General features: G+C 31.5%; 1 protein-coding gene across 1 annotated transcript; it reads left to right on the forward strand.

The window, feature by feature from the left end:
• The first annotated feature begins 14,239 nt into the window (after positions 1 to 14,239).
• LOC133680249 (polyol transporter 5-like) lies at positions 14,240 to 16,990 on the forward strand. Its single transcript, XM_062103061.1, has 3 exons — positions 14,240 to 14,517; positions 14,820 to 15,166; positions 15,750 to 16,990. The coding sequence occupies exons 1-3, from the start codon at positions 14,358 to 14,360 to the stop codon at positions 16,839 to 16,841; spliced, it is 1,599 nt and encodes a 532-aa protein (XP_061959045.1). The 5' UTR covers positions 14,240 to 14,357; the 3' UTR covers positions 16,842 to 16,990.
• The last annotated feature ends 272 nt before the right edge of the window (positions 16,991 to 17,262 follow it).

Below are 17,262 nucleotides of genomic sequence, written 5' to 3' on the forward strand. Positions count from 1 at the left end.
TGCCATACCGACCGCAATGCTCTGCCTAACATCTAAACCTGAACAGATAGAAGCAAGTGTCACAACTGATGCAGGAAGTGCAGGAAAATGTACAGAAAAAAGATGAGAGCTTCTCTTGATCTGCATAGCACCAGAAAATCTACTTGCAAAAAAAACTGTCCGCTGAATCCATATTTCTCGGTTCTACCCAAATTAAATCTCATCAAGTTTGGTCCTATGGAGCGTAAGAAAACTCCCATCTTCACCAAGGGTCGCGACAACTATCTTGATATCCTTCTCCAGCAAAATCAAGAATGCTGGTTTCAACAATTGGAACAAAGACTCGACTGGACACTTGTATCCCTTTAAATTGGATGAAAAATATTTTCAGAAGACAAAGCATTCGCCGTGGCGTTGTTAAAAATTATTTCAAATAAAAAATTGTTGGATCAAAGCAATCGCCATGGCATTCCTTAGCTTTTTATCCCGAAATTCTTCATGAAATCAATTCTCGAAGAATTTCAATCGTTAAATCAATGAGATACATTAATTCACTTATTTAATATAGGAGATCTTTCAAAAAAGAAAAATGAGATACAATTAACACTATTTATGGCATAATAATCTCACATGAACAACCCGCCTAAAAGTTGTTTTTTATTCCCTTTTTTACGTATACACTCTTCATTCATTAATCTTTTATTCTATTCATATATATATATATATATATATATATAGAGCGAGAAAAAAATTGACAGGCAGAATCCGATTGGGCTCAGCCTATTGACGCAGCTCACCCCAGCTCCAGTCCAGTTGGTATCTGTTGCTTTAAATAGCAGGCCGAGAGTTCAGACTTTCCTTGGAGGTGGGAGTCGATTTTTTGTTTCTGGGAAAAGTCCACTCCCCTTGAAGGTGGCACAAAAAGCCCAACAACTCTCGACGATAGCCAATTAAATGTATAAGCCTAAAAAAAAAAGCTAAATAAATAAATAAACAAATAAAAGTAAGCCATAAGTAATTTGTAAACTTTGAAGCCATTAATATCATGGCATTTAGTTACAAGTGGGTCAACAAGCCTCGTCTTATTCCTAGTGGACCTTTAAGAATATAGGTTTTGCCCATATTAGTATCACAATTCCGGCAATCAACAAAGCAACGATGGCCTTTACGTTGGTGGTAGAGCCGGCAATGAAAATGTTAAGAAGTCAAAAACCATCTCAGCTTCTTTAAGGATATGCACAACGAATTTCTTACACGACCCCCATTGGCTTAAGTAAATCATCAGCACTTATCACTTAAGCATATATTCAAGATGCGCGTTAATCTGCTGCTAATTTGGAGAATAATAAACTTTAAATTGAGAGCGAAAAGGTACTCAACACCTATCCAATGAGCCGCCTTCAACACCTTCTTCAACCTTCGCTACTTCTTGACAAACAAATCTTCTTGTGATCTATTCGTCTCGTGTTGGCACTTTCGTTGAATTAATTCAGTAGCCATTAATTTCCTTTATGTGGGGATGATGTGGAGGAGAATGTGTGATCATAAAATGATATTGTGGAACAATGACTATGATGAGAAAGTCATATGACGATAATGACTGGCACTAAAATTTGATGTCGGGAAGTGTGACTGGTTCATATTGGTATATATCAAGAAGCACTTCCGGCAGTGATTTTTTTGCAAAATTAGGCTTGCATGGTCGTTCGGTTCAAGCTACTTTAAACCACATGTAGCGTTCATACAAGGAAAGAGGTTATTGGAATATGCTTGTGTAATACTTGTCATATTATTATTGATCAAAGTAATCTCTACTTGTAGATGAACCAATTCAAGAAGACGTGAAGGGATTGAAAGTAATCCAAAATCCATAACCATTCAAGTGCTTGTTGGTATAAAATCATGTGTATAAGATTTGGGGTTTTAATCCTAGATTATAAGTTGCCAGATCAATTCATAAGTTGATCAATCAACTCAGTTTTTTTATTAAAATGATTTGGAGTTAACGAATTATCAAATTAATTTGTCATGTCGGACTGTGTTTTTCAATTATATATGAAATAATTGGAATTTTCTTTTCTAGTTCATTTTTCCATGTCTTTGAAAACTGGTTATCCACATAATTTTATTCCTCGTAGTATAATTATAATATATTTTGATTTTTTTTTTTTAATCATGGTTGTTCGGGTCAGCTTACACGCATCCCAACTAATTTTTCAAGGTTCTGAAGTTAATGACTATGTAAATCTTCAGTGGTCCTGAAATTTATGATACTCGAACTAATAATTTTTAAGAAGCAAACTCAAGAATTAATTAATTAATTGAGTTTTACGCTTTAGAGTTGTTTTTTTTTTTTTTACTTGAACTTAGAAACAAAGGAATTGACAGAGATCTCCAAGGTGGCATGTACTGTTTATGTTTGATCAATTCAACTCGGCCAAGGAGAAAATAATTAGTAGAGATTCTTACTGACTGGATTATCTAATCTTCAGCAGCAAGAAAATCTAAAAGTAAAACCATTATGAGAAATTGAGAATCCTAAGTCCACAGATGAATGAATTGTTTTATAGGTTTCCATTTATCCGCAAAATATTAAATTCGATATGAATATATTATTATTCTATAGCCGTAAGGATTTGCTTACTTATATATTGTCTACAGATTCAACTCCCCAAGCAATCGTTCGTTGACCAACTTCTAGAGATGCGAGCTGAGGAAACAGAGGGGGTTCGGACTTCAACGAGTAAATATAGAATTAAAAAAAAATCTTAATTATACGCCTTCAAGGATTCCTTCAGCCTTAGTTTAGATGACAAATAAGTTTAAATAAATTAGTATGCTGTGTTTGAACTCAAAAGAAAACGAGGAGAATGGAGCCTTCTGCATATAAACATATCAATCTAAATATAAATATCATATCAGTAGACAAAAATTGGTGTGAAAATAGCTTAATTTTTTAGTAAAAAGGATATAAACATACCAAGTTGATGGAAGAAAAAAATGGGTGGTATGACTTTGGTTTTATGAGGTGATAAGGTTGGTTAAAACCACAAGATTGTCTAACCCGTTCTTTCCATGAAACCGGCGTCATTTTCCACCTAATGAGCTTTCGCTTTTGGAGATTCTATCCCCTTAAGATTTTGTCAAAGAAATTAGGGCAAGCAGTCAAATTCTACAAAATCTCAAGTATCTTCTGTTGATTTCCGGTGCCCTCTAAGGAGAGTCCAAGTTCAGTTTCTAACCAACATGGGAAATAAAAACTGGGAGTGGTAGCTGAATAGAAAAGACAACGGCGATGGACTTTAGCAGGCGAGAGATCAGTATCACGTTGCAAAAGGAAAGGGGTGGTGGAGCTTTGTGAGGTCGTGGGATTTTGCATTTCATTTCTAGGAAAATTCTTGTAGTCTATGAAAAGACAGAGACTTAGGCGGCCTCTTCAATGTGGTAAAAATGACCACCCCTTGATGGTGGAAAAGGCAAGCTTTCGAGGCGTCCCTTTCCAAGCCCCGCAACGAGGCACATGGAGAGAACGCACATTATTGTACCCAACTTGAAATAATAAAGCAAGAGAGCAATTTTGTAAGTTCCAGAGGCACATGAATTCCAAGAAATGAAACAATTTTACCTCTATACCTATCTATGTGATTGTTACTGCAGCGTAGATTACTTTTTAAGAGTATTTTTTTTATTTAAAAATACATTCAAATAATTTTTCCCAAACACTTAATTTTCAGAGAAGCATGAAATGAAGTTGTGACTGTTGAAAATGATGAAATTATTTGGAATCGAAACTCCCTTTGATTTGATTAAAGAGACTTTGATATTATATTGGTAAATGTTTTAATTTTATAATTTAAGTTATTAGGTGTAATTCCTAAAATGATTTTATATTAATTTTTAAACAAGTTATCAGTTTCTATCTATTGAGATTAAATTCGTTTTTAATCAAATTTGAAATCTCTCTATCGCAATCTTCTTTAATTTCAAATTTGAGATTATAATTTATGCGGACAATAAATACCTCATCGGCAAGCGTTGCAGTTCTTGTCGTAAAATTTGAAACAGAACACAAAGATCTTGCATGGTTGCCCTCAAAGGAATCTAGACGATTAAACTTGAGCCAGGATCGATCGATCTAATATTAGATATATGATGTTCAATGAACAACACTTAGATTTAGAATCTCTAGTTGAAAGCTTTCACGTTACATCATTTAATATGTGATGATATTTAAACTATTAAAATCTTATTATAAGTTTGTTTTCTTTAATTATTCTTTATTAACTATATATCTCCAATATCAGTAGCCCTACTGATCTTGAACTTGAAAATGATTTTTGCCTCCTGACTGATCAGTCGATCTCGGTTGAGCTGTAGCGTCCAGATTTACCAAACTTGGGAATCAAATGTCCTCTCGTACTAGGAAAATGCTCAGTGCAAAGTCGAATCATGCTAATTAATCAAGAACTTGTTTTGATGATTGAGAGGATAGAATATAAAGAAAACAGAGGATAAAAATTAAAGAATGATTCAAATCCTTCACTTCAATTGTTTCCAAGAGATATGCAAAGGTGGTCTGCGCTCATGTGGTCAAAAGTGGCAAGCTATGGAAAAGTCCAGGGCACGAGTTTTTGACTAAAAGTACTTAGTCACGGGTTAGATAAATTTTATTTAATAAAAAATAAATATGCAAGTTTTTTAATTTTAATTATTAATTAAAAAAATTTATGAAAATTATTTATATCAATAAATACAAAAAACAAAATATTAACGTGTTTATTTAACTCGTCTAGCTGCAGGTGAAATAATTTTTTTTCAACACAAGAATTAATGTGTTTTTTTATATTAAGTAAAAAATATAACCGTAAATAAAAAAATCAACACTTACATATAATAAAACATATGCAGGCTGATTTTTATCATATACATTAATAAAAATATGTAAGATCTCAAGCTGATTTTTAACGTAGTTGAAAATTAAATAATGTTATAATTTTTACAATGAAACATAATTTTCTTAGTTTGTATATAATAAATTTTTAAAAACAAAAGGTGTAAAGAAAAAAACATTAAAAAACAAATTAAAAAAGAATAAAAAAATAATTAAAAAATTGGTGTAAAGAATAAAAAAAATAATATTCATCAAACAAATAAATCAAACTTGACATAAAAATTCAATGAAAAGAAATGCTCGAGGATGGAATTGAAAAAAATAAATAAATCAAGAAAATGATTGAAAACAAAAAATATAGCAATTAAAAAAAATAAGAATCAAATCTGATAAAAAAAACTAATAAAATCAAACAATCAGGAACAAAATAAAATATGATTAGAAACAATCAATGTAAATAAAACAATTGCAATTAAGATAAGAGGGACTGAATCAAAAGAAAAAAGAAATTGAAGGGCTAATACAATTTTTGCATGACCAACATGCAATCCAAGAAAGAAAGAGAAGGAAAAGAAATAAAATAAAGAACAATCAATTGGTGTTAAACCAGACCTCACTACTATACACGAGTAATCTATAGAGAGAAGATGTCGAGATGCATCGAATGATGTAGTGAAAGCTTGATTTCAACTACTATCATCAGCCGCACGCGTCGCCTGAAGGCGGTAAAGTGGCTAACACATGTTAACATTCTTTTTTTTATAAGTACAAAAACAAAAATACCTAAACAACAAAAAAAAACTTTATGAAATTACAATCAAGCTCTTGAAGTCAAAGCTAAAAAAACAAAAATGCCCCTAGAAATAAATAACAATAGCAAAAAAACTATTAGAAAATGACAATCAAACCCCTAAAACCAAGGCTAACAAATATGCATGGTAAAGGTATATGTGTAATTTAACTATTCATGATAAAATTAAAAAAGAATAAAAAATGATTAAAAAAATGGTGTAAAGAATAAAAAAATAATATTCATCAAACAAATAAATCAAACTTGACATAAAAATTCAATGAAAAGAAATGCTCATGGATGGAATTGAAAAAAATAAATAAATCAAGAAAATGATTGAAAACAAAAAATATAGCAATTAAAAAAAATAAGAATCAAATCTGATAAAAAAACTAACAAAATCAAACAATTAGGAACAAAATAAAATATGATTAGACACAATCAATGTAAATAAAACAATTGCAATTAAGATAAGAGGGACTGAATCAAAAGAAAAAAGAAATTGAAGGGCTAATATAATTTTTGCATGACCAACATGCAATCCAAGAAAGAAAGAGAAGGAAAAGAAATAAAATAAAGAACAATCAATTGGTGTTAAACCAGACCTCACTACTATACACGAGTAATCTATAGAGAAAGAAGATGTCGAGATGCATCGAATGATGTAGTGAAAACTTGATTTCAACTACTATCATCAGCCGCACGCGCCGCCTGAAGGCGGTAAAGCAGCTAACACTTGTTAATATTCTTTTTTTTATGAGTACAAAAACAAAAATACCCTTACGACTAAACAACAAAAAAAAACTTTATGAAATTACAACCAAGCTCTTGAAGTCAAAGCTAAAAAAACAAAAATGCCCCTAGAAATTAATAACAATAGCAAAAAAACTATTAGAAAATGACAATCAAGACCCTAAAGCCAAGGCTAACAAATATACATAATAAAGGTACATGCATAATTTAACTGTTCATGATAAAATTAAAATTACTATACGATCTTTGGACCAAAAGTTTTACTTGTTTACTTTTTAAAAGCAACACGGTAATTTCTTTGTTATTATAAAATTAAAAGATGATGTTAATCTAAAATAATACAAGAATTACAAATTGATCGTGTGCAAAATCATCTCACATCATAAATAAAACTTTAAAAATTAAAGGATTCATAAATAAAACTTTAAAAATTAAAGGATTAATAGTAAAATTATACTGTAGCCCTAAATATATTCCACTATGGATGAGCTACAGGAAAAACCCACGAAGTTAAATAATTTACTTAATGCAGCCATGGATGGTCACATTTCAAACTGTTTCCAAAGGCACACAGGGACACATTTTCATGATCAAAGGTCTCTGTCCTAATTATTTGTCCAAGTTCACTTTCAATACAACAGTGACAACTGCTATGAGCCCAACTGGTTTTATAATGGCCCATGTTGTTACGTTTTATTTACCTATATATACTTACAAAATAACTGATGACATTTTGGCACTATAAATTATGTCACTGATTTTTAAGAGAGGAATTTTGGAGCTAAAATTCCTCGCTAGGAAAATTGATTTCTCAAGTAAGGTTAATTTTTACAATTCATGTATTGATTCCCTACCTTAGTACAGTAGAGTGATTGTTCTCATTATGAATCTGAAGGAAGGACTCATAAAAAAAAAATTGATTTGCTAAAAGCAATCAAGGAAAGATTTCTAAGATTTATCATTTTTTATTATAATCTAAATAATTTTTTTAGATTAACGTAGATATCTGGGTCAGTTTGGACACGCCTCAATTAATCTTACAGGTACTGAAGTTAACAACCATGTATGTTTCCAGTGGCTCTGAAGTTTGTAGAATTTAAACTAGTGACTTCTTAAAAAAAAAATTAGAATCCGAGCAATTAAGCTACACTCTTTGGATTTTATATTCCAAATATTATTTCCATAAGTGATTGTTTAATTTATCCATTATGGATAAAGGATTATTTTTTAATTTTATATATGGAAAAGGCTTTTTTTTTAAAGTACCGTACCACCAGTTCTCACCGTCAAAACTAAATTCATCTCTTCACTATGTTTATAATCAAGTTATCCACGTTGAATTAGACAATTCATAATAATTTTAATTCTCACTGGCTTAGTCAATGTATAATTACCAGGATAACCTTAAACTTAGTTTGCAAATATATATTTTTCAGACAACGATCATATCAGTTTAAGTTAAAAAAGAAAAAAAAAAAAATCAGTTTCGCTACTAGAATTTATTAGAAGCTACTAAGGCATCATGCTCTTAAGGTAAGATAGAGATAGTTAGAAGACAAAATGCAAAATGCTTTTATTTCACAGAGAGGTCATTTACACTTGAAAAATATCATTGTATAAAAGAGCATGCATCCATCGAGTTCGAACATATGCACGGCTGAAATTAATATGAATAGAATGCATACCAGATATTACCAGAACCTGTAATTTCGAATTATAAAAAAATTGATATCCGTTCATGATTTCTTCTTGTAGAAGCAACAATGTTTAAATCAATCCATATAACATCGGATAGAGGATCTCTTTACAAGTTTAATATTCTGCAGTCTTTATAAAAACCAAAAAAAAAAAAAAACTCTAACTTCTTTCAAGATTAAAACGAAAAGAAATGTAAGATAAAAAAGAAGAAAAGAAAAAGGAAAATGGTCCGAAAGTAACGAGGAAATGGAGGATTTTAGGCGCAAATGGCCTGTCTAGTGGAGGCATGAATGCAGGAACTTGTCGACATTAAATTTTCTGCCGAATTGGTTCTAAAGCTTGTTTCTAGACCAAGTCGTTATAATATCACTGTGCAAGATCAAAATCGATGATGTGAACAGGGCAGAGACATGGACATCCACTTTTTCCCTTTTTACGGTTACAATCATGTAACCAAAATTATTTCATAAATCAGAGTCCAGTTCGAACCAAGATGTTGACATGCATCTGTATTGTGCATGATTTCATGTTTTTATCGAGCTGTTCATAATCAAAATACTTGTGATTTTATATTGTGACCAGCAAAATAACAATGAGTAACTAAATTTGATAGTTGTCGTGTTCTGTCCAGATTTTGTGAAGCTGGATTTAAGTTGTAACGATCTTTGATGTAGCATATATTATGGTATGTCATGTTATAGTTTTTCCAAAAATAACATATATAATAAGCTAATTTAGTATCAAGAGATTGACGGGCCGGCTTGCTCCTTTATAGGTGGCGGTGTTGAAAATTTATTTTGATATTTATCAAAATTAATCCTTATCAGTGTTGGCTTCAAACATTTACTACAAAAAAAATTGTAAAAAGAGTTTTTTTCATCATATCAATTTTTAAGATTTTCTTATCAATTTTTAAGATTTTCTTCTCTGTTTTTAAACTTTGGTTTTCCTCGTAATCTAAAGTTTAAGTCCAGTTTTGTTGATAGATACTTGAGTTTATTTTCATGTGTTCATGAATTTTATTTAGAAATACATCTAAATAAAATGACGGTGTTTAAATCTTGAGAGATTTACTACAATTATTTTTTACACCAAGTGAGAGAGATAATAAAATCTTAAAGATAAAAAATTCATTCCTGATATCAATAATTTTCAGCTTTATAAACCTCTAAATAATTCAACAAGTGTTTTACACTAGTTTTGTTTTAATAATATATAATTTAAGTATATATATTAGGATTATGTTTCAATCTCTTATGTAATTTTGGTTATGTATTTAATATGCATGCTACAATTTTTATATATATTAATTTTAGCTTTGATTGTATATTTTCCATGATACATAAATTTATATACTTGGAAACTAAACTTGTATAAATACTAGTCTAATTCTTGGGTTATTTTTTAATTAGTAAGCACTTGTTCTGACCATGTTCACTAGTCTAATTCTTAACAACTGCAATTAGCATGAACATTGACGATGTTGATGAAAACCTCTAAAAAATTATGGCTTTTTCAAGGCTAGTATAGATTGAAAAGTTCAGAAAGTCGAGAAGGAGTTAATGGGAGCACCTGTCCCTTTTATGGATTTAAAAGACCTGTCAATTCTCTAGTTAATAATGATAGTAGAGGAGTTTATATTTCAAGTATCATAGGTTTAAAATTAAGTTGATTCAGGAATGAATATGAAACTGACTGAGTTTAAAAAATATAAAAAAAATAAAAATTTAGATGATTTAATAAGTTGACTCAGTGATTTGATTGATCTGTTAAAATTTAATAAAAAATCTAGTTATAATTTATTGATTATTTTTTAAAAACTAAAATGATATCATTTTAATTTATTAAAAAAATTAAAATTAACTTGCTAACTCAATTAAAACTTATAATCTGAATTTTAAACTGAGTTGATCACCGAGTCAGATTTAAAAACTCTGACACGTAAACCTTAGAGAGGAAGAAGATAGTTTTTCTTATGAAGGAGAATATTACTTGCCATAGAATGCAAGGCAGTTTATAAAATATTGAACCCAAATGGAGGAGTCCATATAAAAGTAAGACGATCAATGTATTTGTTGTTTAAAGTTTTGGACTATTTGAAAATAAAAGCTCTAATTAAAGGACAATGAGTCGCGATAAAAAGTGTCCTCGTCTTAGATTTTAAAAGATAACATGACCCATCTATAGAGATACGTGGCTAAGAGCCGTGCTCTCTTTTAACACATACATATGTACATATAGTATATTCAAATATAATAATTGGATTTAGGCATTTCAGTCTCGTTCGTTCGGGGTTTGATATGCATATAATCTTATTAAACCCCTGCATGTTCAGGGATATTATATTATCTAGTTAACCTCCATGGATACCCCTGGGTTCAATTAATAAACTCTTGCTGTTTATATATATATATATATATATATATATATATATATATATATATATATAAACTTGTTTTTGTTTTAGTTTAAGTATCCCATTAGCAGAAGGAGATTTACAATCTGCACAGAATGCATGATATTTGATTAAGTACATATTCTTAATTCCAGCTTGGGTATATTGTATCGCAGTAGATTTGCTAAAATCTATGCAATCTTCTGAGAGGAGATATGAGCCATGAACCTTGTTGAAAGAGAGATGGACGCGAGAGGATTAGCCACAAATTAAACCCGGTTTGCCTGTCCTTTTCAGTTTCCAAACCAAATCTAGAGAAATTCATGTTCATGTGTCACCCAATTAGTTGAAGAACTCCAATATATATATAAATATGAAGCAAGAGCAGGACCAGCTTGAAGCAGATTGGGTTGCAGGTATGATTATAATACCAAATATACAGGCACTGATTAATTGTGATGGCCCAAAGCTGTGTACATACACTACCTCTTCATATTAAAGTTTCAAACCTTTTCTTGGGAATTCAATTAAAAAAAAAAAGGAAATGAAGAAGTCTATTAGCGTAAGAGATTAAATTAAATCCAACTAATACACAACTAATACAAGACGGGGACGCAATGTATGCTGAACATGTATGCCAAAATACCGCCGATGATCTTCATCAAACAAGCATTTTTTTTATTAAAAAAACGTAACAGGATCTGCCTGAAGAATACTATAAAATGTAACTCATAAATCATACAGATTCTTTTTTAATTGGGTTGTCCTTATCGTTAGTGTTTTTATAATAATGCCTTGCTATGGAGTAAAACATGATTGATTAATATAAAACATGGTCGGTAGCGTCCAGAGCCAGCTTGTCAAATGGTGACAACATACCCTCTCTCTTGTCAAGACTGCTGACACAGTAAGTCAATGAAATCAATTTTCTAGACTACGAATAAACAATATTAATCCAGTTTAATCTTCGATGAGCCAGCATGGTGATGGTATGTTTTGAACGTTACACACTCTTGGTCAAATTTTATATTTAAACTTTGTTTGTTAGTGTTGTAATGATTGTTTTTAAAATGTTTTTTATATAAAATTTATTAAAATAATATTTTTTATTTTATAAAAAATTTATTTTTAATAAAAACACTTCACAACACCATTCAAAAACAATAAAAAAATTAAATAAAAAAATTATTTTTTAGCAAACAAGCTCTTAATCTAGTCAAAAGACATTGCGTTCATTCCAAGGAAGGTGGATTTATATTTCAACGACATAGAAAAAAGATTCAAGAAATTTTAGGACCGTATTTGATTCCTAAACTTAAGTACCTGAAATAAAAAATCATAAATACTTGTTCTTAATTAAAGCCGTCTATTTTCATAAAAAATTATGGTAGTTACTAATTACTTGAGAATATTATTCTTAATTAAGATCATTTGCACATAAAAACAAAATAAATTGAAGATTAATCATGTACGTAGAGGACGATGAAGAATAATCTGAATTTAAGCATTGCAATGCGTATTTCTACAGGGTCCATTGAATTATGAATAGAAAAAACAAATAATTCATTGTTTCAAGTAAGGAATAGCAAGCAATCATTGATGGGAAGAGCTGGGACGTGTGCAAATTGCAGGTGTGGGGTCCTTGTGTGTGGGGCCTATCTTGTATCTTGATAGATCAGCACGTCTTTGTTGACCTCTGGAAAAATCAAAGAGATTTCGAGAGCCCCTTGTCAACAAATTTGAGTAAGAGATGTTGTGTCATTTTGTGTGCCCCCTCTTTTGATTTTAACGTCTCCTCTCGTTGACTTGCTTGACTTCAAAAGAGAGAGAGAAGGGGAAAACACAGTTCATCTGGACACGGTTTATTATTAAAATAAATAGTAATTTTTAGTTAGGGTAAAATAATCTTTGCATTAAAACAATTTTAATATTCTAAAATTGATCGGAGAGAAGAGAGGTATTTTACATTTTAATTGTATAGTGAATTTATATCATTACTCTTTAAGAGAAATATTTTTTTTCCTTTTATTGATGGTTACTTCTGTACATAGAAAAAAATATGTAGTAAAATAATATATCTATCCTATACATAAAGAAAAAAAACTAATTTTTTGCAAATGGAAGGCCTGTTTGTAATTTTTTTTTTCACGGTAAAAATACCTTGACTCCTTTTATGTCAAATAATCGAACTCTTGGGTTAAAAGATATTTGTGTTATTTTGTTGTTGGTTGGTTTTTTTTTTTTTTTTGCAATTAATGAGTTGAGTTGAAGTCATTGAAGTACTTTAATAAATAAAAACGAATGAAAAAAAAACACACCAACACATGTTGTACATGTATTAACCGCTCCGTTATCTTAGAACGATGCATGCAACTAATTCAGGTTGCCAAAATTTCCGTTTCAAGGTTGCTTTCAATGCGTCTCGGCGTGTTCTTTATGAAAAACTAGCCACGTGTATGGATAAGTTTGTTGGTTTGTTGTCGATTTCTTTGCTTTCTTTTCCTCGATCTTTTCATTTGTCCTGCAATCTTTCAGATTAGTCATTAAACTTACTTTTTTTTTCTTTTGTCCATGTTTTTTTTGTTATTATTTGTTTTATTTTAAATAATTTATAAAATTAAAATTGTATTGCAATTTCATCCTTATTCAAATTCTTGCCTTGTCAAATTTGGTTTCCATTCTTTAATTGCTATTTATAGAATCCGAGATAATTTTTTTATTTGATTTTTTTTTTGAATTCACCCTCCATTATTTTTTTTATCAGATTTTATCCTTACTCTTGATTATTGTTTTTTTTCCCTGCAAACTCTTGTAAGTTGTTTTTTTTATACTCGATTTCATCTCCAACTTTTACTTTTGTTTTGGATTTTATCTTTTTGATCAAGTTCTCGTGTCTAGTATTTCACGGGTTGCAAGTATCTGAGATAATTTTAGTTGTTTTATTTATTTTTTTAAAATAATATTATTTAAATTTTGTTATTGATATAAATTAATCTATCTAATTAATGACTAGGATCTAACGTGAGTCAAGTTAAATAAATATGTAATTTGTAAGGTGGATATGAAAAAAAGAGAGAAGAAGTAAGAAACATGTACACAGCCATAACATATTATCAATTTTTTTCTTTTAATAAAAAATCCAGTTCACATGTTTCTGTCATATCATGGAGGAGTCATTTCTTTACTCATTATTTGGCTGTCACTTAGCAACAATTTAGATCGAGGTCGATGTTCTTGGAACGCATCCTGTGGTAACAGAGGCTCGAGAGCGTGGTCGCTTTAACCATGCTATCATCCGGCCGGTTAATATTTTCATGTTCTTCACAGCTCCAGTTTTCAACTTCTTTCTAGAGAGAGAGATTGGTATCACCAAAGCACACTTTTTTATAATAAATATTCAGAAGTTAATTACATGATGCATATTTTACATATATAATAACTAAAAATTCACGTACTTTTGAAATTGGATTTTTTTCATTATCAATATTCTTTCCTTGAATATCGCATCAAATATTAAAAAAAAGTTTGGTGAATTATCTTTCTATTAGTTTTTACTTAATCGTTGAAAATTCATATATATATATATATATATATATAAAAATTCACTATACTAATCCCCTCAAGTTCAACGATGATTAACGTTGTTTACTTTGAGACCAGCCAGACCGGTCACCGGGTTACAAAAATGATGATGTCAACCAATTTTGGACTCTATTTAACCAGCAACTCCAGCTTTACCGCATCCCCCACTTCCAAGTTTTCATGGTGCATAGGGCTATAACACTAGCACTGCTTAGCTGAAACCATCTCTCTGTCTCTCCGTCGCTTTAAGTTGTTTAGGCATAGATATCATGGCTACAGGTCAAAACACAGAAGGGGATGCCAATCCCAGGCAACCCGCATTAGATAGAACACTTGCAGATTTTGATCCTGTGAAGAAACCAAAACGAAACAAATTTGCTTTTGCTTGTGCAACCTTAGCTTCCATGACTTCAGTCTTGCTTGGTTATGGTGAGTACTTTATTTTCTCTTAAGCCGTTCCTTTTTCCAATATTATTCATTTGGTATCATACAAATGCTTTCACTGTTTTTCTTCTACTTATCCCTTTCATCACTTGGATATGTATTGCTGCAAGAAAAAGATTTCAAGAAATTAAACTAGCCGTGTTAGCCCTCAATGAAGAATGAAACTTAAGAAAAAAAATGCTGTTAAATTTTTTTTATTGCAATTGTTTTTTGTCTTTGTGTGAATCATGCCTTGATTTTTGTATCATTATCCTAACAGCTTGTTTCCCATCATATTTTGTCAATAGATATCGGAGTAATGAGTGGAGCCAACATCTACATCCAAGATGACCTTAAAATCAGTGACTTGCAAGTAGCATTGCTTGTGGGAACTCTTAACTTGTACTCTCTTGTTGGCTCAGCCGCTGCTGGCCGGACCTCTGATCGGATTGGTCGTCGATACACAATTGTGATGGCCGGAGCCATTTTCTTTCTTGGATCTATACTCATGGGATTTGCCACAAATTATGCCTTTCTCATGGTTGGTCGCTTTGTCGCTGGTGTCGGTGTCGGTTATGCCCTCATGATTGCCCCTGTTTACACTGCTGAAGTCTCTCCAGCCTCTTCCCGTGGATTTCTCACCTCATTCCCAGAAGTAAGTATACATATATTTAAATACATTTTCTTTAATTTTCCCAAAAAAATTGTTGCTTTAAGACTTGTGTTTTACAATTTCTTTTAAACAAGAGAGATTAAAAAATTGCAAATAAAATGGTATTCTCGCTAATTTAATTTCAAATCTTGTAAGAGAGTTCTATAGTATTTTTCACAGGCATTAAGAAAAAGCATTAAGTATTGTCGACTCATATATTTTTTTATTGTATTTTAAAAATAAATGTAGTCAAATAAAAAAAAGTGTAAATTTAATTTTTATAAAGGGATAAAATAATAAAATTTTACAATCAATTCTTAAACTTTTTGATAAAAGACATATTAGAACATCTAAAAAAGAGAAGGACTCTCTCTTTATGAGATATAGAATGAGTGTTTGGGTGTTTAATATGTAATTATGTACTGAAAATGGTTTCCAAGAGTAAATAATAGCCTTGAAAAGTTAGTACTCTTAAAATTCTAATAAATGCACAAGAATCCCACTTTTAGCAATTTGAATGTTGAAAAAAACTAAAATCTGGGGATTTGATATCAACATCACCTTTGTGATTCTGTATCTTGTGCAGGTATTCATAAATGCTGGGATCTTACTAGGATATGTATCCAATTATGCCTTCTCTAAGCTCCCAACTAACTTAGGTTGGCGATTCATGCTTGGAATTGGAGCAATTCCTTCAGTTTTCTTAGCTTTGGTTGTTTTAGGCATGCCCGAGTCTCCACGTTGGCTAGTCATGCAAGGTCGCCTTGGTGAAGCTAGGAAAGTTCTTGACAAAACCTCTGATTCTAAAGAAGAATCCCAACAAAGATTATCAGAAATAAAAGAAGCTGCCGGGATCCCTCAAGATTGCAACGATGATATTGTCCATGTGCAAAAACAGAGTCATGGTGAAGGTGTTTGGAAAGAATTACTCATTTATCCCACACCTTCTGTTCGTCACATTTTGATTTGTGGGATCGGTATTCATTTCTTCCAACAAGCTTCAGGAATAGACGCGGTCGTTTTGTACAGTCCGAGGATCTTCGAAAAGGCTGGAATCACGTCATCCAATGATAAATTACTAGCAACTGTAGCCGTTGGATTCACCAAGACCGTTTTCATCCTCGTGGCCACATTCTTACTTGATAGGATCGGACGACGCCCATTGCTTTTAAGTAGTGTTGGGGGTATGGTATTATCCCTAGCAACCCTTGGATTCGGGCTGACAATGATTGATCATTCAGATGAGAAACTACCATGGGCTGTTGCATTATCAATTGCCATGGTATTAGCTTATGTTTCATTCTTCTCCATAGGAATGGGACCGATAACTTGGGTATATAGCTCGGAGATTTTCCCCTTAAAACTACGTGCTCAGGGTACAAGTATGGGAGTGGCGGTTAACAGAGTGACAAGCGGGGTGATATCTACAACTTTTATTTTGCTGTACAAGGCTATAACTATCGGTGGATCCTTTTTCCTTTTCGCTGGAGTTGCAGCCGTGGCGTGGCTGTTCTTTTATGCATGTTTGCCTGAGACACGAGGTAGAACTTTAGAGGATATGGAAGTGCTCTTTGGTAGTTTTTTCAAGTGGAGGTCTGCTTTAAAGGATGAGCAGAGGAAGGAAGTCAGTGGTGAAAATGGCGGTCAGATTCAGATGGGAACTAAAGCTCAAGAATAGTATTAGTGTGATAATTGTATCTTCTGCTGCTTCTTTTTTTCATAAATGCTTCAGATGGTGTGCAAATGAGAAGCTTGTTTACCATCACGCAAAAGAAAAACAAAAAAAAAGCAGATATTTAATGAATCAAAAAGATAATATTGTCCATAGTCTTCGTTTTTGCCCCTTTTTTTATATATTAAATATGTTTAGCAGATAGCTAATTAGTATTTTAAAAAAAATGGTGAGGAGACACGACCCGTAAATAACTTATGGGTTTGAACTGCTTAAGACATTTTGGCCTAGACAAAGGACCAGTCTTGGAACTGGTGCGCATCTACTCGACAAGTGAATTATTGGAGGTAGAGTTTTTCTAACGTTTGGCCTGAAGTGTTACGCCGTCAAATGTCCCACGGGACAACAATAATGTGTTTGAAATACT

This window comes from Populus nigra, chromosome 19 (genome assembly GCF_951802175.1).
Source record: "Populus nigra chromosome 19, ddPopNigr1.1, whole genome shotgun sequence".
Taxonomy (NCBI): Eukaryota; Viridiplantae; Streptophyta; class Magnoliopsida; order Malpighiales; family Salicaceae; genus Populus; species Populus nigra.